The 27,910-nt window shown below is 43.9% G+C and overlaps 1 protein-coding gene across 2 annotated transcripts; it reads right to left on the reverse strand.

The window, feature by feature from the left end:
- Positions 1-1,111: 1,111 nt before the first annotated feature.
- Positions 1,112-27,910, reverse strand: tcf20 (transcription factor 20). Of its 2 annotated transcripts, none has more exons than XM_056272156.1 (6): positions 27,600-27,910; positions 2,604-10,433; positions 2,403-2,496; positions 2,028-2,077; positions 1,410-1,505; positions 1,112-1,338 (listed from the first exon to the last, which is right to left on the reverse strand). In XM_056272156.1, the coding sequence occupies exons 2-5, from the start codon at positions 9,531-9,533 to the stop codon at positions 1,449-1,451; spliced, it is 7,131 nt and encodes a 2,376-aa protein (XP_056128131.1). In that variant the 5' UTR covers positions 9,534-10,433; positions 27,600-27,910; the 3' UTR covers positions 1,112-1,338; positions 1,410-1,448. The 2 variants fall into 2 exon arrangements, with proteins under 2 accessions (XP_056128131.1, XP_056128130.1); XM_056272155.1 differs by having other exon boundaries at positions 1,112-1,335; positions 27,600-27,909.

The raw sequence follows: 27,910 nt of genomic DNA on the forward strand, positions 1-27,910 counted from the left end.
GTTTGACTGTACACACACACACACACATATATATATATATATTTCTCAGATTGGTATTTTCAGTAGAGCCTTGTGGGTGATGTAGTTTTCCATCATAAACTCCACTTTTAAAACGAAGTTAGTCTGACGGCTTCAACAGAAGCGATTCCCATGGAGGACCAATCGTAGCTCACAGTAGCTCTGTCTCTAAAGGCTTATAAGTTATCAGTGCAAATCTACTTCAAAATCTCCATTTCAATGTCAGAACAGTGAGTTTCCCTGAACGTTGACGAGTTTGAGCAGGTTATTCTACGCATCAGAAAGAGTAGAAGTGAAGCATTGTGAACAGACACACACACAGCAGCTCTCCGTTGTATAACTGTATTCATGAGTCAGAAGCATATTGACAGTTTTCTAGTACATGTTGTTTTCATATGGTGAGTCTTTTCTTTGCGTTCTTATTTTCAGGAGATTTGTTTAGAAAAAATGACAGCGATTGTTCTGGAGATGGAGATCTGCACTGCTTTCCCTCGAAACGCTGCAGGAATGTTAGTCTCGACCCGTTCACGAGTAACTCACGAGTCCTGATGCTTTACCTCTCATCCCAACTCTGAAAAATAACGCAATGTCCATTTGCTTCTGCTTTCTCTCGTCTATAGCACAAAACCCTTGGAGGTGGAAAATAAGAACACTTATCAAAGGAGCAAAGATAGACACGAACAAGCAAACTCTCTCACACACACACACAGGCACACCTTCGAAGGCAATATATGTGCATCTCCATGACAACAATGTCTCTGTGGCAACTGGACTTCCGCTGCACGTGATGTCACGAGTATGATGTCATAGCGGGTCGACACTCTGGTCCTCCTGATACGGACATTCCATCAATCGCTCAGAAATCTGTCTAAAATACTGATTAAAACAATAGTGATGTTTAAAATAATGATAATATGAGTTATGATATAAAATACTACATATAACTGGTGTAAATACACTGCCTCTCTCTTTTTCTGCCCACATGGTCCCCTTCCGTCCTTCAGTTCTCTTGTTCCCAACGAACTAACAAAGATAAAGGATGACAACAGCGGACTCAAAAGTCAAACGTAGCGAACTGAAGTCCTGTTCTGAAAGGCAGTTAGCGTTTCTTCATCTCCATCTTCTGCTCTGTCCTTTCCACGAGGGGTCGTTCACCACAGAACAGGCGATGAATGGAAAACCTCTCAGTTATTAGTGTTCTTTAGAGAAAGTCTTTACATTCCAAAATGTGTCCGTCGGTAGCCATGGTAACTCCGATCTCGAAGCATGAAGGCGTTCCCACTTCAGCTGAACTCACACAGTCAGGGATCTCCGTCTCTGCTGGGAAGCACAGGCACAGGTCAACGACGGCACAGGCTCACAGAATCTAACGCAACATTGGGTCCACTCACGTCTGATCTGTGCGTGATTCGTGTGGTGTGTGTGTGTGTTCATCCTCTCTCCGACTGCTCCAGGTACACGGCTCCAGGCTTGGCAATTCTGTTGCTCTGTTCAAACAGAACGCATATGTACACAGATACACAGGCAAACACACTGATGAAATAACTGTAAATAAAAATGGAATGAATTAAGTCATGGGAATGAATACTTCAGCCGTGGCCACCAAAAGAAGGGAACGAATGAACCCTAACGAATTAATAAGCCGTGGAAACAAAATCTTAATTCATGGCCAGGAGTTCACAAATTGACATGTCATGGGAATTAATTCTTAATTTGTGGCCACGGTTAACTAAAATGAGTTAAAAAATAAAACTAGGGAATGAATTTAGTAACTTGTGGCCATGATTTACTAAAACAAGGAAATTAATTAAGTCGTGGGAAGGAATTAGCAAGTCGTGGCCACAACTTCACTAAAACGAGGGAACGAATTAAGTCGTGGGGATGCAATTCTTAATTCGTGGCAACTATTTAACTAAAATGAGTTAAATTGACGTCATGGGAACAAATTCTTAATTCGTGGCCTCGATTGACCACATTTCCATATTAATTGTGAAGTCTTGTTGTCTTACCTTGTGCTTTGGACACCTCAGAGAAAAGTTGTCTTCATTTAGGGAGCAATCTTTAGATTGAGGATAAAAGAACAGATTATTTAGCACTGAATGTCAGTCCCACACATCTGATCACAAATCTGTAGAAACTTATAGTAAACACCTTAAGACGCATCTTTTTAGACAAGCGTTTAACTAGCCATATGGTTTTGTTGTTACGTGTGTTGTGGTTATTATTTGTTTTAATATTTTTGTTTTGACTGTGAAGCACTTTGTGACCCTTCTTGTCTGTGAAAAGTGCTATATAAATAAAGTTTTACTTTACTTTTACAAAGACTCATGTGCATTTTGTCTTTAATAAAACCAAGTGCCGCCCAAAGTGATGCCACATCTCACCTGCTTCTATGGCACAAAGGTAGTGGTACCTCAGGGTGCAACCTTTACTGTAGCAGCCCAGGGTGGAGCCCACCATCTCACAATGGGAGCAGCTCTGAGGAGTGCAATTAATCACGAGAAAAGAGGAACTAACATTAACAACATGTCAATGTTACAGCAATAAGCCACATATTAAAACAAGCTGCAGAACTTTCTACTCACGGTGTCTCTAGCACCATCTAGTGCCTCCTGAAGGCCATACAGTCTCCCGTTCACCAGGTATACGCCACTGGTCCACACGATGCAGCCCTCGTGCACCCACAGCTCCTCGGGGTCCAGAGGCACTAGTGGGAGCTGGGTAAGTTGGGCCATGGGGCCCAGAGAGTCCAGGCTGGGTGGGGGAGGCTGGAAGGGCAGGGAGGCTTTGCTGTTGATGGGAACAGTTCGAGGTAAATCTTCACTGGACTTATGTCTTCTTTTGAAGCGTGGATGGGATGTCAGTTTTCTGTGCTGGGGCCTCTGTTGTGAATTCTCGACATGCAACTGCTTCAGTACGAGTTCACTATCCAGTTCTTGTACATTTGATGTACCCAGCCCACTCAGTTCTGCAGCCGGATCCCAGGTGTGAGCAGTTACCATTACGGTGGAACTGCTGGTCATAGCAGTGTGGAAAGCCATTTCTTCACCCATGCTGGGAAAGACAGTACCAATGGGGGTGGCTGGGGATGTTAGGTTTGTTGCCTGACTTACTGTGCAATCGCTATTAACATATGACTTGACATTCTGCAAGTCTTGTAAACTTGTATCCTGGGGAGTCGAGTCTGTCGGAATGGATGTCATACTGGAAACTGTGGTAGCAGCCCCATGGTAGGACAAGGTTTGTCGGACTTGAGGTGGATTCTTAGGGAGCTTGGCTGCATATTCTGCTGGGTAAAAAGGACCATAGAGATCCCCGAGATGCTTGTAGTTGGCCCATTTCTGGCAAAGACAGCATAGGAGGCGACCAGTGTGTCCAGTCTCTGATATCACAGGCCCCGACAGAACATATCCAGATGTAGGAAGTATCTTCCCGGATTGCAAGGCAGAATCAACTGGCTCTGAAACCCAATTTTCTTTTGTTCTTTCATTTTCCTTTTCTTTTCTCACAAGCTGAGATGACAGCGGGGTATTTAACAGGCCATCAGCCCCAAAGTGACCAGCTTTGCCTCCACCTTTTGATTTTTCATCCTCAGCATTAATAATTGTACAGACTGCCCCAATCTCTTCTACCTTTTTCTCCACATGTATGTAAGGAGCAAAAACATTATTTCTGGTATCTGGGAATATTCCACACAGGCTCATGCTTCCCCTACCGATCGTTTGAGTGTCCAGCTCCTCTTTGGAAGCCATTCCTCTCCTTCTTCTTTGATTGGCACTTGTACTAGCAGTCTCGTTGCCCTCTTTCCCCTTTCTCTGTTTATGTTTAGCAGGCTTCAAATCTAACTCTGGCTGGGTCTCTTCACACTCTACATCCTCCTTCACCACCTGGGTTTCAGCAGGAGGGACCAAAGGTGGACAGGGGATCTGGTCAGGTGGTGTTGATTCTTGGGGCACTTCATCTGCTGTGTTTGGGACTGGGACAGGCTGAGGTACAGCTGTAGGTGAGGGAAGAGGAGAGGAAGGTATGCTTGTTGCTGCATTCTGAATTTGTGCTTGGGCACGTTTCTGCTTATTCACACTGCCTACTGGGCGACCCTTTTTCTTCCCTGATGGGAAATACCCTTTGGGCACCATGCTATCTGACAGTTTAGACTCAGAACATGTCAACCCGAGAGAATTTATCTGGTGCTGAGAAGCTCTGGACAGAAGGTGGTGCCCAGGGCTCTGGCCAGTGGTGGTCCCATAGTAATCCCCACCTGGGTAATCATCAAAGCCCATGCCAGTCTCTTGCAGTTTCTGCCTAAGCAGGTTAGCAGCTGACTGCTCGCTTCGCCGGGTTTCCAGCTGTTGATAAGTGTTTGTGAACTGCTGTATGTCAGACAATGCAGATGAAGATGGAGGAGGGGATCCCTGTACAGGACAAGGTAATGGAGGAGCTGGTGGAAGGGGTCCTAACAAAGTAAAATCATCCTTATTTTCACCCACCAAAGACCCTGAAGATCCAGCAGCACCTAATCCAAAGTCAAAATCTTTTGGCAAACTTCTGAGGGTACAACTGCTAGAAGCTGTTGAACCTGGTTTGAGAGACTGAGAATCACAAGAGAAGGCATCTTCAACTGCTCTGTATGGCATAAGATCCTCTAAAGTATGAGAATCATCTAGGTAAGATAAACAGGCCTCCTCTCCTTGTGGAGCACTAGCAAACGACGTGCCACCCTCAGGGTCTGGCATGTCAGAGGTGTAATGAGATGCTTCTAAGAAGTCAGATTCCACGTGACTGTTGTTGAAGTCATTTTTTTTCACACTTGGAGTAATTTTCTGCACGATTGCCTCAAGTTTTAGACCACGACCCTTTCTTGGGGGAAGAAACTTTGCTTTGGACTGAGGAGGTGAGTTTGCACTGGATATAGAATGCTGAGTCTTAGGAGAATGCAATTTTGGCTGAGTATCAGTACTGCTAGAACAATTGTTGATTGCATGTCTAGAATCAGAGTGGGACTGAGATAGTGGGGAGTGATAAGCTGATCCTGGCCGCTGACCTGGAACATCCTGATGCTGCCTCTTAGCTGGAATAGGAGAAATAAAAGATCGAACTCTCCTTCTCATGATTAAAGGGTTGGTTTCAGCCGATGCTCCAGTTTTGGTTAGTCTCTGCCCCTGCTGAATCCCTTGGATAGCCTTACCGGTGTGCCCAGCAGGGCTAATAGCACCAGCTGAAGCCACTGAGTGGAAAGATTTGGCAGTGTCTTCTGCACTCTTATCTGAGATGTCCTCTTCTTTAAGTTTAGGGCCAGCATTTGTGACTTTTTGAGAAATAGCATGCTCACGAGGCATTGCAGTCGGTGGTTGTCCAGCACCATCTCTTTCAGAATAAGCATCCCATATTTTCATGTCAAAGTGTGAACGGAGATAAGAGTGCTGCCGAGATATGTGATGCTGACTAGGCAGAATATCACTTGAGGATTGGGATTTACACTTCTGTTCAGGGAGTCTCTGAAGAACGTGCTTGTCCATACCTCTTAGCCTTTGCCTGTCAGGAGTCCAGTCGGGTCTGTCTTGAGGGGGTAAGCTCTGTGGAAACACTTGTAACTTGCTAGTAGAGGGTGTGGTTTTAGAATGTGCTGATATGGTGTGGAATGGTCGATGAGGCGTAGGATGGGAGATAATTTTTTGTCCATCCATGGTGTCACTGAAGCCATATGCTCTGAAACGATCAACTACCTGCGAAAATGACTGGTGTCTCGGTGGTGAGGACAAAGGATTCGAGGACATTTGAGAAAGATATGGCACGTTGCTGGTGGCTTCATTGTTGCCTTTGGCACTGCTGGTCTTTTCTAAATCAGAAATAACATCTACGGGGGAATGAAGGGGCTTATTACACTCCTTACTGGGTGGCGTGCTGCAGTAACCATCTGTGTTCTGGCCTGCAGCTTCAATCTTTGACGAGTCCTCCTTGTTTTGTGCTTTCTTTGCTTTTATTTCTTCCTTGCAGCATTCTTGACCGTTTGATCCAGAAGAGGAAAATGGCTGCTGAATGACTGAGGGTCCAGTGGTCCCAGAGTGTCCTCTCTCTCTTTCTGGTGTTGTTCGTCGAGAAGGAGACACATCGCAGATTACTGAGCGCCTTCCTGAGGACGTGGATGTCTGAGATTGAGTGTGACTGATAGGACCTACACCACATGCCAGTGGCTCAGCTTCCTGTAAAAGCAGTTGTTCCACAGCAGAAGGAGAGGTACCATATCTGGAGGGTTTTCTGTGCTGCAAAGAATAGTCAGCCAAATTAATGTGCTTTGGAGGGGCTCCTGTTGTGAGATCTAAAGACTGCTGCATGTGGGTGGACTGGCTTGGAGACAGATTGGTTTTGCCTTTTTCTAAGGAGATCCCATGAGTCACGTTGGGCTTATGTGCTTCAGAATCCCAAGAGGGATGAGGAGGGCCTAAAACTATCTCATTATCTGGTCCCTGATTTTGGCTTGTATTCGGTTGTTTTCCAGAGGCCATTTGACTGAACTGGACATTAAGTCCACCCATAACTGTTTGAGAGCTCATTGCATGTGAACTCAAATTTTCAACCATACTGCAAGGTAGTCTAGTTTGATAACGGAGCTGGGATGTATCTTGAGGTTGTTGATGAACACTTGCTGTCTGGTCGGGACGTCCATAGCGTCGATCTAAGTGATGACCTTGGAGGACTTCTTGCAAAAGACTTGGAAACGATTGCTGAAACTGGGAACTGCTATCCTGACTTCTTGAGACGATACCTCTCCCCCCCTCCAAAGCAAAAACACCAATCTCCTTTCTAGCAATAGACCCATAGCTGGCCTGCAGCTGATGATAATTCTGGCTTCTATTTGCACCCATACCACTGCCTAGTCCTAACTTTCCCTTGCTCTTTGTAGAATTGAAATGTACCTCAGGATTACTGTATTTAAATGACACTGGGTGAGATTGGATAGAGGGGATGTTTTGGCCAAATTCTTGTTTAGGGGAAATATCATATTGTGACACATATGTTTCCATGCACACTTCCCCCTCTCCATTGTGATTTCTTGTCTCTCTTAAGACATTGACATGTCGCTCCTCAGGATTGCGGTGTTTGTTTGGGTAATGAGAAACAACATAACGTGGAGATTTGGCTCCTGTGTGCTTGCTTGATTCAATGTTCAGTTCAGAACGAGCAGAGACAATAACCCCAACACCTCCAACATTATGTTGCTCTGAAACATTCACAGTTTTACTTGGATTTTCAAAATGTTGTGCATCTGTCTCCGCTTCATCCCGTGTGGTAGAGACTGACAGTCTATTCTCTGAATTTTCTCTATCACAGGGAGGATCTACACTTTCAACTTCGCTTTCTTCATCTTTTATCATTTTGATCATTCTGCCCTTCATTCCATTATCATTACTTCCAGGGTCTCGTTTTTCTGCACAGTTCGGATGTGCTGAGGGCATGGGAGATGGTGGAGCAGGGGGATATAACTGTTGTTTTGGGCTGTGTTCTGCAGAAGGATGAACTGATGGTGGTGAAGAGGAGGAGGGCGTCAGGGTTTCTGGTGTCTTTGTTTGAGACTCTCTAGTAGATAACTGTTTTGAAGCAGTTGAAATGACTCTAGGGTTGACCTGGAGATCCAATGCCTGTTCTGATGACATCTGACTCTGTGATGATGGGTAGCTCTGTGGCTCAGATTCATTGCTTGTTCCACTTGCTTGCCTAATTCTCTTGCATTCTAATTGCTGATACCCTTTTGTTTCCAGCATCTCAGAACTCTCTTCATTCGCTGAGGTCTGACCACTGGCACTGGCAGTTCCAGATTTGTTTTGGTTGCCCGGTAAAGACTGAGATCCCTGCTGCATCTGAAGGTGATGTGCATTGTCTCTGCTCTTCCTCTGAGGCAGCACAGTGTCTGTTAGCAGCATGTGCTGCACTGTATTAGGTAGATTTTCCACTTGAGAGGTCAGAGCATTTAGACTATTTAGACCAGGGTCCTGCAAGAGTTTTTCATGAGGATACAGGGCGCCATCTTCCCCTGGACCGCCTCGATGACCTAGTCCTAGTCGGTTCTGACTCATGGAAGCGTGACCGATCCCTGCACTGTGGTTCAAACCAGCCACTTTAGTTCCTACACCGCTGCCACAACTACTAATACTGCTATTTGAATTGGGAGTGGGGCTCAGCTGAGGTACGGCCTGCAGAAGGCGTCCATGGCTTTGGCTGCTGCGAGTGTTTGAAACAGAGGGGTGTGATGGCGTCTGCACATGCGTGGCTGCACTATTCCCCTCTGAACTCCCCATTAGTGGAGACGAAGAGGAGCTGCAGCTTGGAGACTGTACAGCAGATGGAGCAGGGGAGGGATTAGATATCGGACTGAAGTTCTGATGAATGTGAGCCTGTTGACTTTGGGAATGCATAGGAGATTTGGTGAGGTCTTGAGAGGGTTGTGAAGGCAGAGCAGGGCTAGAGGAGACCGATGAATGGGGCAGTTTGGACTGCAGGTGTCCTTGGTGCTGCATTTTGAGGGAAGCTTCATAACCTGCTCCAGTGCTGTGCTGAGAGCTACGCTGAGAACTGGGAGCATGCTTGTGAAGGGACTGTGATTGGGGCGAATATGGAGGGTGAGCAGACGATGAGTAGCTTTGTCCCATATTCTCACAGCTGTTTGAAGCAGATGAACTTGTATGAGTGTTTGGATTAGACTGACTGGGCGAGTTATTCATTTTGGCATCCGTACTGCTGTTGCTGATCACGTCGTATCTTTGCGGTGGAGAGTTGTACATTCCAGTAGAGCCTGAGGTTGCATTAATGGGGGCGTAGTGTCCGAACTGAGGGGGTATTCTGTTTCCAGAAAGCGGGTACGTCCGGTGATGCTGACCTTGGTGTAATCCTTGATGTGAGGGATATTTCTGACCATGCTGGCGTTGATGCATTTGAGCACCTGATTGTACTGAAGTAGAATGAGCCATACTGTATTGCTGGGAAGGAGAAAACGAACCAGCGCTGCCACTATTACTACTCCCAACTGCAGAGCCACTGCTGGAGCCATACTCCATAGAGTAGGGAGAAATCATTCCAGAGGACGACCCTGAACCAGATAAGTGCGGGTACTGATGAGGTACATGTCCATCTAGGTTCGTGTACCTAAATCCCGCACCATACGCAGCTCCGCCTCTTCTGCTTCTTTCTCGCCCACTCACTGAGAAATAATAATCCACACTGTCTTTCCGGTAAGAGCTCCCTCCACTGTGAGTGTTTCCCTGCGCCATCTCTCCAGCTGCTCTCCTGGCCCCATAGCCGTGCACAGCAGGAGCGTGTAGCAGATGCTGTTGGCTCCGCAGGTGCAGGAGCTGCCCGTGACTCTGCAGGTTAGGTTGAGCTTGCTGCATGGCGTAGTCCTCGGAGGTTCTGGGGGACATCTGAAGGTCTGAAGGGTGGGCCGGATACGGGGAACTGACAACACTTCCTCCCCGGCTAAACCCTGGATGAATAGGGACTGGACTATTGGGAAAATTCTGCATCTTTGTGTTTTAGAGTTTCGCAAAAGCTGTTATTTGTAACCTTTCCTACGATAAGGATCCAAATGGCAAACTGGAATGTTTATAATTAACTTTGCATTTAAAGACACCAAGACACATATGTAGCAGCAATGCCCCAGCAAATGTCTGCTAATCAAAACTGAGCTTTGAGCTAAATTTGCTGCTCGAGTTAAAAAGTAAATAGTAAACAATGTGAAGGTGGGAAATGCAGCAGCAGCAATTCATTCACAAAAATGGTGTCACGATTGCCACTGTGGCTTGGCACTAGATCCAAATAGCTCAGATAATGAAAGATTAGTATTGTCACAAAATGTAAAAATTCTCCACTAAAATTACAACTCAGTTACGTTTCATTTCGAGAATGTCAATATCTTGATACTGTAGTGTGATACGTCTCTTTGCCGTTTGGTAACTGTGCAAATGGATGTGTGTAGCAGCCATGCAGTCGGATTATAATAGTTCATCAACTGGTTTGCAACAAAAAAAGAGAAAATATTACTCCAGTTGGCACATGTATTCACTGACACTGAAAATAGCTCGAGAAAGATCAATACTTCAAGATCATGATTTTTTTTCATATTTCCTGTGTAACGGGGATTTTCTGCACTCTCTCAAGTATGGTTTCAGTAAGGTCTTTGCCAACAAATATTTTCCAGCTGCTTCCAAACATTTGTCCTTTCCCATGTTAGTTCCACTCCAGCAGGATTGTTGTTTTGTTTCTTTGCTCGTCCAATCCTTACAGTACGGTGTTCTTCAGCCTAGCTGGTCCTAGCTTCAGGTTTTCCATAGTCAGTAACATGCCATCAAGTCGCTCGTTTCATCCGATCCTTTCAGTATGATAGTGTCTTGCTCTCTCTCTTGAAACAGGAAGCTTGAGACGGTCTGAAAACACAGGGAAAACACAGCATATATCAATGTAAATCTTTGCTTTAGTGCTACATTCATATTTATAACCAAATAACCCAAGTGCACTTAGTGTAGAGTAGGGATGCACCGATACGGATGCCAGTATGGGTATCGGGCCCAACGCCTATCTGGCGTGCACAAGCTGATGAGAGGAAGACGCGCAGTGGATTGAGCGCGCAGCGGCACAGATGCTGGTCGAGCACATCCCGTTTCCACAGACATCAGTGGAAATATTGTAGCTCGGTCGGATGTCAATGGCAAAGAAAGTAAACCGAGGCATGCCGCTTATTATTAAGGTTTACTGGCGGTGAGAGAGAGTGTGACGGAGGCCGAGCTGCACAATAGACAATTTCAGAGACCACTAATAAGATATTTCCCAATTTAACACCGCCAAATGCTCCAATACAGCTGCAGGGATGGGTAGCGTCTCCTGAGGCATCCAATGAACACACACACTCACTGCCCGAAAACACACCCCATTAGACACACACACACACACAGAATGTTCAATTCTAAGTTCAGTTGTTACATGATTCCTGTATTGTTTTTTTCTTCTAAATCATTTTCTGTTGATTTAAAGGTTCTCTAAGCGATCCTGGGTGACGTCACTTCTTGTTGACGTTCGAACTATTGTCAAACAAAACGGAGGCTAGCTAGACCCTCCCTCCTCCTCATCCGCACACTAACCCCCCAAACCACACCCCCAAACCCTTCTTGTCGGTCATTGGCTGGAACAGTTTGTTATGTTTTGGGGAGCGGGTCGCTGCAGTTTGTTTTTGGTGCTGTTTGTGAAGCATGGGCTGTCTACAGAGATCGCGTTTCTTTACAGTGTGTTCAGGGGACAGGCAGCCAGCGGATAGTGAGGAGATGTTTGCTGTATGTGACAAAAAATGTTTTGGCCTAAAAAACACATGACATCGCTTAGAGCACCTTTAATGCTTTGGCAAAAAAAAAAAAAAAAAAATTGTCATGCCAATTTTATTTATTTCAATACCGGGTATTCTCCGTGTAAATGCATGCACATACGACGAGTTACATCTGTGAATAAAGTAAAATTAGATAGAATTACAAGAGTCGCGGGAAAAATTGTAGGATCTAAACAAACATCAGTGGCACAGTGACATCACATCGCTGTTCAGAGGAACGCGGTGACTATAGCGAGAGACACAACACACACACACACTGAATCATGTTTTTGAATTATTGCCATCACGTCGTCGCTATAGAACACCAAAAGCGATTAAAGCGATTTATAAACAATCTTTTGTACCAAATGCAATAAGTTTTTTGAATTAGAGGAAGTAAATGTGAATATTTTGATTCTTATGCATGTATATTGTGTATTGTTAATTGTTTTGTGATTGTATGGCGAGATCAAAGACCAATTTTCAGCCAAGGCTGAACAATAAAGTACAAACAAACAAACTAGGGTTACAAACCAACAAACCAACCTTAGGTGTCTCACACTCACACACACACACACACACACAGCTGGGGTTAGGTGTCCCACACACACACACACACAGAGCTGGGGTTAGGTGTCTCACACACACACACACACACACACACACACACACAGCTGGGGTTAGGTGTCCCACACACACACACACACACAGCTGGGGTTAGGTGTCTCACACACACACACACACACACAGCTGGGGTTAGGTGTCCCACACACACACACACACAGAGCTGGGGTTAGGTGTCTCACACTCACACACACACACACACACACAGCTGGGGTTAGGTGTCTCACACACACACACACACACACACACACACACAGAGCTGGGGTTAGGTGTCTTGCTCATGGACACCTCGACAGTTGGTCAGGTGGAACCGGGGATTGAACCACCAACCTTCCGGTTTGTAGACAACCCACATGAACCACTGCCGCCACACACTATAATGTGTGTGTGTGTGTGTGGGGGGGGGAAGGGGGGGGGGGGGGTATTGTGTGTGTGTGTGTGGGGGGGGGGGAAGGGGGGGGGGGGTATTGTGTGTGTGCGTGTTTATTTTCAATTCTTCTGACTCTCGCATGCTTTTCAAAACCTTCTCCTCTCTTCTTAACCCTCCTCCTCCTCCATCAACCCTAACAGCCGACGATTTTGCCACATTCTTCATAGAAAAAACAACCACCATCAGCGGCCAATTTACCAATCCACAAACTGACACACACATTTTACCAACAAACGCACACATTCTACCCTCCTTCTCTCTACTTCTAGAGGCGGAAGTCTCTAAACTCCTCCTTTCCAATCGCCCTACTACCTGTCCGCTTGATCCAATCCCCACTAATCTACTTCAAGCTATTTCTTCCTCAGTTGTACCCACACTCACGCACATCAGAAACACCTCTCTCCACACTGGTACCTTTCCCACAGCTTTTAAGCAGGCTCGAGTAACCCCACTGCTTAAGAAACCCAATCTAAATCCAGCACATCTAACAAGTTACAGACCGGTATCTCTTCTTCCATTTGTCGCGAAAACACTTGAACGAGTTGTTTTCAACCAGATCTCCTCCTTTCTTACACAGAACAACCTCTTGGACGACAATCAGTCTGGTTTCAAAAGCGGACACTCAACTGAGACTGCCCTGCTCTCAGTAATTGAAGCTCTGAGACTGGCAAGAGCAGCTTCCAAATCCTCAGTCCTCATCCTGCTGGATCTGTCTGCTGCTTTTGACACAGTTAACCACCAGATCCTCCTGTCAATCCTAAAGATGAAGGGCATCTCGGGAACTGCACTCCAATGGTTCGAGTCTTACCTCTCAGGTAGGTCCTTTAGGGTGTCGTGGAGAGGTGTGGCGTCTAAGACCCAACATCTAGCTACTGGGGTGCCTCAGGGCTCAGTGCTTGGACCACTCCTCTTCTCCATCTACATGACATCACTAGGATCTGTGATTCAGAAACATGGCTTTTCCTATCATTGCTACACTGATGACACGCAACTCTACCTCTCATTCCAGCCTGACGATCCGACGGTAGCTGCTCGTATCTCAGCCTGCCTGACAGACATCTCTGGCTGGATGAAGGACCACCACCTTCAACTAAACCTTACTAAGACAGAGCTACTTGTGGTCCCGGCCAACCCAACACTTCATCACAACTTCTCCATTCAGCTAGGCTCGTCATCCATAACTCCATCAAGGTCAGCTAAGAACCTTGGGGTTGTAATTGATGATCAGTTGAAATTCACAGACCACATTGCTAGAACTGCCCGGTCCTGCAGATTTGCCTTGCACAACATTAGGAGGATCAGGCCCTTCCTTACAGAGCATGCCACACAACTCCTTGTCCAAGCACTTGTTTTATCCAGACTGGACTATTGTAATGCTCTCCTGGCTGGTCTTCCAGCTTGCTCTGTCAAACCTCTACAATTGATCCAGATGCTGCAGCCAGAGTTTCTGAGTCAGTAGCCACTTTCAAGAAACTGCTGAAGACATATCTTTTTCGGCAGCACTTGATTCAGTAGAATTAACACTTTCTCTTCTATAAAAAAAAAACTGCACTAAAATTAAACTGAGAGGGGTTATAGCACTTACGTATTGTTGTCCTACTGTTAGTTTAACTGCTTCTATTGTTCTCATTTGTAAGTCGCTTTGGATAAAAGCGTCTGCTAAATGAATAAATATAAATGTAATGTAAATGTATTGTGTGTGTGTGTGTGTGTAGATTTTGTGTGTTGTGTGTGTGTGTGTGTGTGGGGGGGGGGGGGGGGTATTGTGTGTGTGTGTGTGTTTGTGTGGATATTGTGTGAGTGGATATTAAGTGTGTGTGGATATTGTGTGTGTGTGGATATTGTGTGTGTGTGTGAGTGGATATTGTGTGTGTGTGGATATTGTGTGTGTGTTTGTGTGGATATTGTGTGTGTGGGTGTGTGTCTGTGGCTATTGTGTGTGTGGATATTGTGTGTGTGTGTGTGTTTGTGGGAGGGATATTGTGTGTGTGTGTGTGTGTGTGTGAGTGGATATTGTGTGTGTGTGTGTGTTGATATTGTGTATGTGTGTGTGTGTGTGGGGGGGGGGATTGTGTGTGTGTGTGTTGATATTGTGTATGTGTGTGTGTAGATATTGTCTGTGTGTGTGTGTGGGGGGGGGGGTTTTGTGTGTGTTTGAATATTGTGTGTGTGTGTGGGGGGGGGGTATTGTGTGTGTGTGTTGATATTGTGTATGTGTGTGTGTAGATATTGTCTGTGTGTGTGGGGAGGGGGGGTATTGTGTGTGTTTGAATATTGTGTGTGTGTGTGTGTGGGGGGATATTGTGTGTGTGTGTGTGTGTGTGTGGATTTCGTGTGTGCGGTGGGGATATTATGTGTGTGTGTGTGGGGGGTATTATGTGTGTGTGGGGGGGGTATTGTGTGTGTTTGTGTGTGTGTGAGAGTGGATTTTGTGTGTGTGGGGGGGGGGATATTCTGTAGGGGTGTAACGATATTTGAACCGAACCGGAAAACCGCGATACACCACCCACGATACGTATCGCGATACTCTCATGGCGAACCGACACGCCCCGCCCCCTGCGGCCCCGCCCCCTGCGGCCCCGCCCCCTGCGGCCCCGCCCCCTGCGGCCCCGCCCCCTGCGGCCCCGCCCCCTGCTGCCCCGCCCAGCCCCGGCTCATTGCACCTCATGTGTTATGTGTACACAACGATTACAGGGCTGTTGCCTAACCACCATTAACCACATATAATCGCAATAAGCTCAGTGTTTTGTTACTTTTGATAATAAGCAAGGTGTAATCTTTCAAATTATGTCTATTTGATCACGAAATGCAAACAATAAATGCCGTTTTGGCGCTCTTAGATGTGGCGTGACAGATATCACTGTATGCATGCGGCAGCGCGGAGCGCGATCATCTCTTCCTCAGTTACAGAATAAACATGAATGGACACCCGAAGGTATGTTGAAAGATACAGTATACTTACTGAAAGCCATCATAACTCGTGTAAACACTCAATCAGTGTTTCAACAGCGGAAATACGTCAATAAAACGCTTAGTTTTTCACATAGCTTTATATTTACCTCAGGCAAGTCATTCAGTGTCCACAGCTTGCTGGTTTGCTAACTCTTTCACTGAATAAATGCTATATATTAGCCTATATATTATATTTTACTTAACCTGTTTATGATATCTTGATTATTTAAAGTAACAACAGGTAGTTTTTTGCTCTCGGGCTCCCCCTACAGTTGGGAAACAGTATTGTCCTCTACTACTGTCGTAAACTCTGTCATCCTACATGCACGTGCATTTGTTGACAACCAGGATAGCCCTGAACACTGTAGGAGGAGGTCACATGCAGATAGCCCTGAACACTGTAGGAGGAGGTCACATGCAGGTGTTCTGCTTGCGTCGCGTGTGAAATGTCTTCATCCCAGGTACAGTGGCATATATTTCAGCATGAACGAGAATACTAGCGATAGCTAACCATCAAAAACTAGAATATCGTTTACTAGCTACCAGATTGATAATTCGCTACTACTCAAGCGAATTAGAGAGGTTAGAGAGAGGCATTCTTTTTTCGATGGGGGGTTCGATGCTCCCTGCACACGCAAGGTCTCTCGCTCGCTTTCTCTCTCTGCCGTCCGCGCGCGTTGGAGCACAGTCTCTGTCTCGCGTGCGCGCTCGCTCTAGATTCCGGGAGATTTGAACTAATTTGCGGTATAACTTGTCGATCACGAGTGGCTCAACAGGTAGATCTATAGATAAACTCATCTTTCAGGGATTTGACCGACCGGGTTGACAATTTAGCGTGAGAAACCGGGGGTGTGGCGTGTGAGCGTGTGAAACCAATCAAATGCGGGTGTCTCACGGCCAATGCGTGAGAGTTGGCAGCTCTGCAATGTTGATCCTCGTTCTGCCTTTAACGCGATCACTTTCTCTTTTTCTCTTTTTGCTTTGCTCCGATACAACCTTTGCTTTCTTGTTTTTCTGTGCTGCTTCGGCCATGACTATAACATTTGGCTCGCAAGTCCGATTTTAAGGAAGTGGGGGTGGTGGGGGAAGTGACGTATATGCCGTAAAGCAGTCGAATTTTGTGGTTCTCTTTGTTCGCCGGTTACTACCCGAAACCCGAAGTTTAAAAGTAGGATTAAAAACGCTACAGACCCCGTCAGGCTATGGCAGACGTGTCATTCAACCTATTGTAAGTCGATGTACCATCACAAGAGGCGTGGAAGTATATTATGAAGGTTGAAAAGTTACCTGGTGTTACTTTAATGTATGTTTAAAATAGTTGTCATGAAAATAACAGCAACTGTGTAAATTATTATATAAATAACAAATTAGAACATGTTAATGCAAAATTGCCTTATGTGCAGTTTACATGTTTTCATACAATTTGTTATTTGAGTGTTGATTATTATTATATCATTTAGGCTAAAAGTCTAGGCTCTGTTGTTAAGCTTTAATGTTATAGTAATGTGCAAGTAAGGGCTGTAGTTTACAGCATTAGCAGATAATTTTGTTATCCTTGAGAAACGTTTACTTGTAATTGAATTAATTTAAAGACAAGGACACAATTTGTTCATTAAAGCACTGTTTAATAAAAAATAAAAGCAATTTTAGCTTTCTAAACCCCCCCCACCCCACCGAAATGAACCGAACCGAGACCTCAAAACCGTGGGACGAACCGAACCCTCAGGTTTGTGTATCGTTACACCCCTAATATTCTGTGTGTGTGTGTGTGTGTGTGTGGGGGGGGGGGGGGGGGTATTGTGTGTGTGTGTGTGGATATTGTGTGTGTGTGTGGATATTCTGTGTGTGTGTGTGGGGGGGGGGGGGGGGACCGTAGAAGCATGTGTGTGTAAGCGGACCCGCGGTGTGTGTGGAGAGAAATGCCTCATCGTACGCTAATAAACACAACGGCTCATTATGGTCTTTATACACCACAGAAATCATTGTATATGATACTGCATTTCTGTCAACAGATCCTCCTAAACACTACATGCACCTTTAAAGCGGTGTATAGTTACACACACAGAAGCTGACTGGGCCTCAAACCAGATTCACTTCACATCTGCAATCCGGATTATCTCTATCAATGATCAATGTTTCATAATCGTGTCCAATAAACACAGCGTTCAGTGTGCAGGTGTTACGTCCCTCCACTACCTGTGGTGGCTTTGGTTTCCTCTACTAATGTTTGGCTGTTTTCATTATTGTGTGCAGGTGTGATCCGATAACGAGTGGGCGGAGACACACCCTTTAAAAGCTGAGACACTCCGTGCAGAGAGGGAGACTTGTGTTCCGGCCACCACGCCTGTTAGTGATCTTCCTGCAATGCTTTATTCTGTTGTAATTAATCTCCCTATTCCTGTTTTGTTTGTAAATTACTCAATTGTATAATAAACCCCTTAGACAAACGAGTCCAATTGACTTTACGGTCACTTTATGTTGTGGCCAGTGTGCCTGATCATAACAGCAGGCAGTGTTTCCCAGCACTGATTCAGGATCAGGAACGCACAACTCAGAAACACACAACTCAGAAACACACAACACAGTAACACACACAACTCAGTAACACACACAACTCAGTAACACACACAACTCAGAAACTCACAACACAGTAACACACACAACTCAGTAACACACACAACTCAGTAACACACACAACTCAGAAACACACAACACAGAAACGCACAACTCAGGAACGCACAACTCAGGAACGCACAACACAGAAACTCACAACACAGTAACACACACAACTCAGTAACACACACAACTCAGTAACACACACAACTCAGAAACTCACAACACAGTAACACACACAACTCAGTAACACACACAACTCAGTAACACACACAACTCAGAAACACACAACACAGAAACGCACAACTCAGGAACGCACAACTCAGGAACGCACAACACAGAAACACACACAACTCAGTAACACACACAACTCAGAAACACACAACACAGAAACACACAACTCAGGAACGCACAACTCAGGAACGCACAACACAGTAACACACACAACTCAGAAACTCACAACACAGTAACACACACAACTCAGTAACACACACAACTCAGTAACACACACAACTCAGTAACACACACAACTCAGTAACACACAACACAGAAACACACAACTCAGGAACGCACAACTCAGGAACGCACAACACAGAAACACACACAACTCAGTAACACACACAACTCAGAAACACACAACACAGAAACACACAACTCAGGAACGCACAACTCAGGAACGCACAACTCAGAAACACACAACTCAGAAACACACAACACAGAAACACACAACACAGAAACACACACAACTCAGTAACACACAACACAGAAATGCACAACACAGAAACACACACAACTCAGGAACGCACAACTCAGAAACACACAACACAGAAACACACACAACTCAGTAACACACACAACTCAGAAACACACAACACAGAAATGCACAACACAGAAACACACACAACTCAGTAACACACACAACTCAGTAACACACACAACTCAGTAACACACACAACTCAGTAACACACACAACTCAGTAAGTAACACACACAACTCAAAAACACACAACAACTCAGTAAAACAACTCAAAAACACACAACTCAGAAACACACAACTCAGTTAAACACAACCTTTAGAAACACACAACTCAGAAACACACAAATCAGTAAAACATAACCTTTAGAAACACAACTCAGAAACACACAACTCAGAAACACACAACCTTTAGAAACTCACAACTCAGTAAAAAACAACCTTTAGAAACACACAACTCAGTAAACACAACCTTTAGAAACACACAACTCAGAAACTCACAACTCAGTAAACACAACCTTTAGAAACACACAACTCAGAAACACACAACTCAGTAAAACACAACCTTTAGAAACACACAACTCAGTAAAACACAACCTTTAGAAACACACAACTCAGAAACACACAACTCAGTAAACACAACCTTTAGAAACACACAACTCAGAAAAACACAACCTTTAGAAACACACAACTCAGAAACACACAACTCAGTAAAACACAACCTTTAGAAACACACAACTCAGTAAAACACAGCCTTTAGAAACACACAACTCAGAAACACACAACTCAGTAAACACAACCTTTAGAAACACACAACTCAGAAAAACACAACCTTTAGAAACACAACTCAGAAACACACAACTCAGTAAAACAACCTTTAGAAACACAACTCAGAAACACACAACTCAGTAAAACACAACCTTTAGAAACACAACTCAGTAAAACACAACCTTTAGAAACACAACTCAGAAACACACAACTCAGAAACACACAACTCAGAAACACACAACTCAGAAACACACAACCTTTAGAAACACACAACTCAGAAACACACAACTCAGTAAAACACAACCTTTAGAAACACACAACTCAGTAAAACACAACCTTTAGAAACACAACTCAGAAACACACAACCTTTAGAAACACAACTCAGAAACACACAACTCAGAAACACACAGCCTTTAGAAACACACAACTCAGAAACACACAACTCAGTAAAACACAACCTTTAGAAACACACAACTCAGTAAAACACAACCTTTAGAAACACAACTCAGTAAAACACAACCTTTAGAAACACACAACTCAGAAACACACAACCGGCTCATATTCCTTCACATCTCGGAGGAATCTGCTCAGAGACATGTGATCTCCCAGCATGCACTGGGCCAGAACGGTCACATGACACACGGCACAACACTCCAACACATCCACTGCCAACAACAGTTTACAGTTACACAACACAGGATTTTGACTGGGCTGGATACAATGGAACTGATGTAAAAATAAAAGACTTCATTAGTTCAAATTTGAATAAATCATTAGTTTTATTAATTCAATTGACGACTCTTATGGTGCGTCTTTATTATACTTGATCACTATGTACGTTTGCGCACACTTCAAAAGTTTAATTTCAGTCAAACTAAACGATAACTGTAACGATAACTGTAACGTTCACTATATAACGATAACTATAACATTCACTATATAACGATAACTGTAACGTTCACTATATAATGATAACTGTAACGATAAATGTAACGTTCACCATAACGATCACTATAACCATAACTGTAACGATCACTATAACTGTAACAATAACTGTAACGATCACTATAACTGTAACGATCACTATAACGATCACTGTAACGATCACTATAATGATAATTGTAACGATCACTGTAGCGATCACTATAACAATAACTGTAACGATCACTATAACGATCACTATAACAATAACTGTAACGATCACTATAACGATCACTGTAACAATAACTGTAACGATCACTGTAACGATCACTGTAACGATCACTGTAACGATCACTGTAACGTTCATTATAACGATCACTATAACGATAACTGTAACGATCACTGTAACGTTCACCATAACAATCACTATAACAATAACTGTAACGATCACTATAACGATCACTGTAACGATCACTATAACGATCACTGTAACGATCACTGTAACGATCACTATAACTGTAACAATAACTGTAACGATCACTGTAACGTTCACCATAACGATCACTATAACAATAACTGTAACGATAATTGTAACGATCACTGTAGCGATCACTATAACAATAACTGTAACGATCACTATAACGATCACTATAACAATAACTGTAACGATCACTATAACGATCACTATAACGATCACTATAACAATAACTGTAACGATCACTGTAACGTTCATTATAACGATCACTATAACGATAACTGTAACGATCACTGTAACGTTCACCATAACAATCACTATAACAATAACTGTAACGATCACTGTAACGATCACTGTAACGATCACTGTAACGATCACTATAACTGTAACAATAACTGTAACGATCACTGTAACGTTCACCATAACGATCACTATAACAATAACTGTAACGATCACTATAACGATCACTGTAACGATCACTGTAACGATCACTGTAACGATCACTATAACAATAACTGTAACGATCACTATAACGATAACTGTAACGGATCACTATAACGTTAACTGTAACGATCACTATAACGATCACTGTAACGGATCACTATAACGATAACTGTAACGATCACTGTAACGTTCACCATAACAATCACTATAACCATAACTGTAACGATCACTATAACTGTAACGATAACTGTAACGATCACTGTAACGTTCACCATAACGATCACTATAACAATAATTGTAACGATCACTATAACGATCACTGTAACGATCACTGTAACGATAACTGTAACGATCACTGTAACGATCACTGTAACGATCACTATAATGATAATTGTAACGATCACTGTAACGATCACTATAACGATAACTGTAACGATCACTATAACGATAACTGTAACGATCACTGTAACGATAACTGTAACGATCACTATAACGATCACTATAACGATCACTATAACGATCACTGTAACGATCACTGTAACGATCACTACAACGATCACTATAACGATAACTGTAACGATCACTGTAACGATCACTATAATGATAATTGTAACGATCACTGTAACGATCACTATAACGATAACTGTAACGATAACTGTAACGATCACTGTAACGATCACTATAACGATAACTGTAACGATCACTATAACGATCACTGTAACGATCACTATAACGATCACTATAACGATCACTATAACGATCACTGTAACGATCACTGTAACGATCACTATAACGATAACTGTAACGATCACTATAACGATAACTGTAACGATCACTGTAACGATAACAGTAACGATCACTGTAACGATCACTATAACGATAACTGTAACGATCACTATAACGATCACTGTAACGATCACTATAATGATAATTGTAACGATCACTGTAACGATCACTATAACGATAACTGTAACGATAACTGTAACGATAACTGTAACGATCACTGTAACGATCACTATAACGATAACTGTAACGATCACTATAACGATCACTGTAACGATCACTATAACGATCACTGTAACGATCACTGTAACGATCACTATAACGATCACTGTAACTATCACTGTAACGATCACTGTAACGATAACTGTAACGATCACTGTAACGATCACTGTAACGATCACTATAACGATCACTAGGAGTGTGAATCTACACTGGTCTCACGGTTCGGTTCGATTACGATTATCATGTCATCGATTCAGTTCAATTCGATATCACGATGCATTACGATGCACCGCATCCTCAATTTTACTTCAAAAGTGATGTGTGCGTGCACGCGCGTGTGTGTGTGCGTTCGGGAAGTCCCAGTGACAGAAACAGTGACATTCCAGTTTAAGTTTCAAGGGAGTAATGCCTCTTTATGCCATTAAAGCTGCTGCTATATGTAGTTTTTAGCGGCCTCTAGCGGTCATGTTTCAGATTGCAACAAGAGCGCTCGTGCTGGAACTCAAGAGCGCGCACTCACTACCGGCCACACTGAGACTTTCAGCACACCGGAGAAAGCATCACACAACATGCTGGAAACTCATGTAAACGCCCACTGCAACGTTACAATAATAGGCTACTTCTATCAGCTTGACGTTGAACTAATGCTCCATGCTCGCATGATAACGTTACATTGACTGCATTTAGCCGACATGTGGTGTTATTTAGCATAAGGCATTTCACTGACTATTCGTGTATCTAAAACAAAGCGGAGGTCTCTCCATAACTCAAACGCTCTGCCGATGTTGATCCGTGTTTTCGTCCTGAGTCGATCCGAGTGACGTTTGGCCTGACGAGCTTCAGCAGACAAAACTTTTTTTTTGTTGTATATTTATATGGAGTTTGTGTTGGAGTGTGTGTTGCACTGGAGGCAGGTCGTGTGTGTTATCAGACTCATGTCGTCAGCTGCAGTGCCGTCGCATAGACTGCATATAAAGGAGAGAGGCTCGGGAGCGCGTGCACGTCACATCCGATGGCTTTCGCGGAAAATCCGACCCGGAGACTTCACATAGCAATAGGAATACTGGCCTTCAGAGGTAATAGCAGAACCCGACAAGTGGATCATTCTAATGTGTGATTACAACCCCTTCACACACAGGCAATAAAAAAAGGATTCATTTTAAAAGAAAAGTTACATATAGCACCTTTAAGAAAATAAAATTCTGTCAAATCAATTTTATTTCAAAGAAATGTTCATCAGTGTATAATGTTACCATTAGAGATGTGCGCAACAACCGTCGCCGAGTCGCTGTTGAAGGTGGCGATCATCCATTTATAATCACGCGTAACAACAACACAGAATAACTGTAATTTGACCATCGGGTGCGGATACTTAAATCAGAGAACATTATTGGGGCGGGTGATGATTTGTATTTGGTCGGGTGACGATGAGCTCATCCGCGTAAAGCAGTCCGACTCTGCAGGCGCTAACAGCTCGCGGTGAAACGGCTAACGTGCTTCATCAAGTTAGTGGTATTACCTCCTGCATATTCTATTTGTGCGTGACATGCGCGTCTTCTCCTGAGGCCCGTTCTTCGTACGATGCTTAAAACATCCGAGATCAAATGAGACATCCAAGATGATATAATCGGCCAAATCATGATCTGGCTAATTAGGTTCTTCGAACACTCCTGCCAGTTATGATCAGTGTCGCTGGATTGAGATATCTGGGATAATTGCGCTGGTTTAAAAGGGGATATGTATCGATAGCAGAAACATTGATCAGCAACGCTGCTATTGGCTGCTCACCGTGGCCAAAGAGCGCGCTCAGTTTTTCTCCACAGCAGAGCAAGAGTTAATAGTACAAGTTTATGCGGAATTTGAATGTTTAATGAAAACGCCAGGGAACACCTCAAAGTCTCAAAAGCCAGGAGAGAGGGCTGGAAAAAAGTAGCAAACAAATTAAATGCCATAGTGGGGATCATGTTAAATGTTTCTATCACTTATTACAGTATATATATATATTTTTGTATTTTAATTTCATAATTACTTTGTTGATTGTAATGTCAAAGCCACAGCCCACTAGAACATTGGAACAAGTAAAAGTGAAAATGGTTATCTTTACTAGGCTACTTGTACTGTTCTTAGTCTCTTAAACAAATGCACTGTTAAATGATGTGCATGTCTGTTTATAGCATCCAAGAAAAAGACTATACAGAATGTTTATATTAAAAACAGGCGGTGGTCCTGCACCCCCATTTAAATTTTCCGTTTTCATGCTCAAATATTGTGCATACATGTGACTCTCTGAAAACTATTGAGTCATGCACAGATCCTGGACATTTTGCTTCCACATGTGTGATATGGAACATAGCGTCACACACCATTCCTTTTTTTAATTTGATATAATAATATTATTACTAATCTGATATATTTAGAATTGTAATAGCAACTTACCTGCACATTTACACTGTGAACCTAATTTCTGTTCACAAAATCCCCTTCATTGAGGCTTGATGGGAACCTGTGTGCAGTCTCCGGCACCGATCACGGTAGTGAAGCCTGACACAAAGGCTACTGTAAATCATACTTATTGGCAAGGTCATGATTGCATGATCTTCATTAAAAATGATAATTTACCTGCACTGGCAAAAAAAAAAAAAAAATCGGCTTTACAACCTTGGGTCTGGAAATACCACAAACACCCCTAAAAATACCTTGAGCGCGAGTTAGACTTTGCGAATGGCACGGCAGGCAGCACTTTCACAAAGTTCACCGCATCTCCAATACTGTAAAGGAAAGAGTCACTCGCAAGGAATCTCAGGGAAATGCACAGTTTGTGCTGTTGTTAAAGCCCGATTCCGACGAGTCGCACATTAAATGTGTTGTTCCAACAAATAAATGATGCAAATGACACTCTCACGAGAAACCGATCTCTCAAAGAGTAGCCTACACTATCGCGCTGCGCTAAAGGACTTCCCGTATCAGCTCCGCTTGTAAAGCCGCGATCTAATCCTGCTAACCTGAAATAAGCTGCTCGCGAGCAGGTTCAAGCTATGACAGGATGAGCGTCGAAGAACCAAACAAAGATCATGCCAAATCGCCAACAATCAAATCCTGCTGACTGAGTTAGCGCCGTACGAAGAACGGGCCCCAGATGTAGGCTTTTAAAGTAGTTGGAGAATGACTCGCGTCTCGCCTCCCTCTGCCAGTGCATGCTACCGCGACAAAGCACACACGCGACAAATGACGTCAGAAAAGCGTCAGTACATTATAATCGGTTATGGTCTATTACTGAACCGATACCGAATCGTCCTCGTCTGCATCGCGATGCATCGTTTGGGCCATATTGTAACGCGTAACACACTCACTGTATGGAGGAAAGTAGTTCAAGTCCTCCTGGGAAGTTCGTGCGTACGAGGTGGGAAGTGGTGTTTGCGTTCAAGTCACTTTCCTCGGAGTAAGATGGCGGTGTACTTTCTCTTCCAGCAAGGTTCTTAAACTCTAGTTCTAGAAGATGAAGAACAAAGATGTGCACCGGGTGTAGGCTACTGTGTTTTTTTAAATGTTTTTAATTAATTTATGAAGCCACTGCCAACTTTATCGTTACATGTTGGGGTTAGGTTAGCACCAAATGTTCTGATAACATCCTCTGCAGGTCCTTTAGTTTCTACAAGAAGCTCGTTCAACACGCACGCGAACAAACACCCGTCGTCTATAAAGAGAACGAACAGTCCTGCATCTCAGGCTAAAGTGATAAACATTGAGAATATGCAATGGCCGTATTACATTTCTCTAACTCCAACGATCGGGGTTGTGTTTCCCCAAAGCATCAACTGATCGTAGAGCGATTACGCCAGTCAGCTTCAGCTTGCGATGCTTTTGGGGAACGCAGAGACGATCCTCTCGTAGATCTGTCGCCTCGATCTCAGTTTAACGATGCAGAAGCGCGACTCGCGAACATGAGCGCTAGCTTACATTCGCGCAGTTAGGAGGTGTGTATCATTTAACCAAATAACCGCTTGACTGGGACTAACAGCTGCTGTTCGATTTTTTATCAAATTTCAATTCGATATAGCGGTATGCATAGATTTGGTCATAGATTTTAAATCATGCATATGTTAAATTGAAATTTTATTAATAAATCGAGAATCGCTTTTGAATCGAATCGTGGGATTCCAAGACATTCGCAGCCCTACCGCACTCCAGAGAGAGCGCACGTTTCCCAGCATGCCTCTGGATCAGACACACGTTTCCCAGCATGCCTCTGGATCAGACACACGTCACCCATCCACGCTGTTTAATTAGCAGAGTCTTAATGAGGCTCTTTAATGGCATCATTAGTCATGTTGACATGAATGTTTCTCTCACACAATACCTGTTGTGTGTGTGTGAGAGAGTGCGTTTATGAGTGTGTGTTTCTCTCACACAATACCTGTGAGTTTATGAGTCCGTTAACCAGTGAGTGTTTGTGAATGTGTGTATGATCCGCTAACCAGTGTGTGGGTGTGCCATCCGCTAACCTGTGTGTGTAATAATGTTTGTAATGCGTGTTTGTGTAATGTTTGTGTATAATAATGTGTGTGAGTGTATGTGTTTGTGTAATGTGTGTTATGCATGTGCGAGTAATGTGTGTATGCCTGTGTGTGTTTCTGTGTGAGAGTGAGTGTGTAACGTGTGAGTGTATGAATTTAATAATGTGAGTAATGCGTGTGTGTAATCATTTGTGTGTGTGTGTGTGTTTAATGCCATTTAGTTTCAGGACTAGTTTACTGTAATTTGACATCTGTCATTATCTGAGATTTTTTTCGAGGCTGAAATAATAACAATAACAACAACAAAGATGACGATGATGATGATGATGATAAGGAGTTTGCACTCACTATCACTGTGTATGTGTGTGTTCATTAGATAAAATCAGAATCTGGAATTAATGAAGGAGCTCCGACATGATATTGACGGAATCATCTAGAACTCAAACCTCCTCCATTCTGGTCTATTCTGCTGGTTTCTCACAGAACATTAGCATTAGCTCTTTAGCATGGCTCAGATTCGCGCACAAACGCCGAATAAACGCGTTCAATCCGCAGATTTATGAACGCGTCAGAGGAGCGAGCGCGACACACATCGACGCTCGCGTTCCCTGGATATAAACGCGTTCCTGAGGCGAATCGCGAACACGATGAGCGGATCCCTGATGCTGCAAACACACAACAACGCCACAGTAAACACACACACAGAGAGAGAGATGTCTGATAATGTGGTGTTTTTACCGGACAGGCCCGTCTGATGTCCCCGGGCTCGAGTCCCGTGCTCCCCCGCTCCCCTGCACCGATCCGCGGCTCCCGCGCCGAGATCACCCGCCTCACGGAACCGACCGGGCCTCGAACTCCACCGACACGGAGTCGCTAACGTTTTTTTCCCTTTTGTCTTTCTCTTTCTCGCGTCAGGAACAGCGAGAGGAGCTCGAGCGGTCCACGCGCGCCCCCCCTCACGCGCGCACCGCATACATCACGCACGCGTCTGACGCGCACATCTGAGGAATCACATCATCACACTCACACACAAACAACGCTTTACCTGG

The sequence above is a fragment of the Rhinichthys klamathensis genome, unplaced genomic scaffold (genome assembly GCF_029890125.1).
Source record: "Rhinichthys klamathensis goyatoka isolate OS25496 unplaced genomic scaffold, OSU_Roscu_1.1 h1tg000331l_1, whole genome shotgun sequence".
NCBI lineage: Eukaryota > Metazoa > Chordata > Actinopteri > Cypriniformes > Leuciscidae > Rhinichthys > Rhinichthys klamathensis.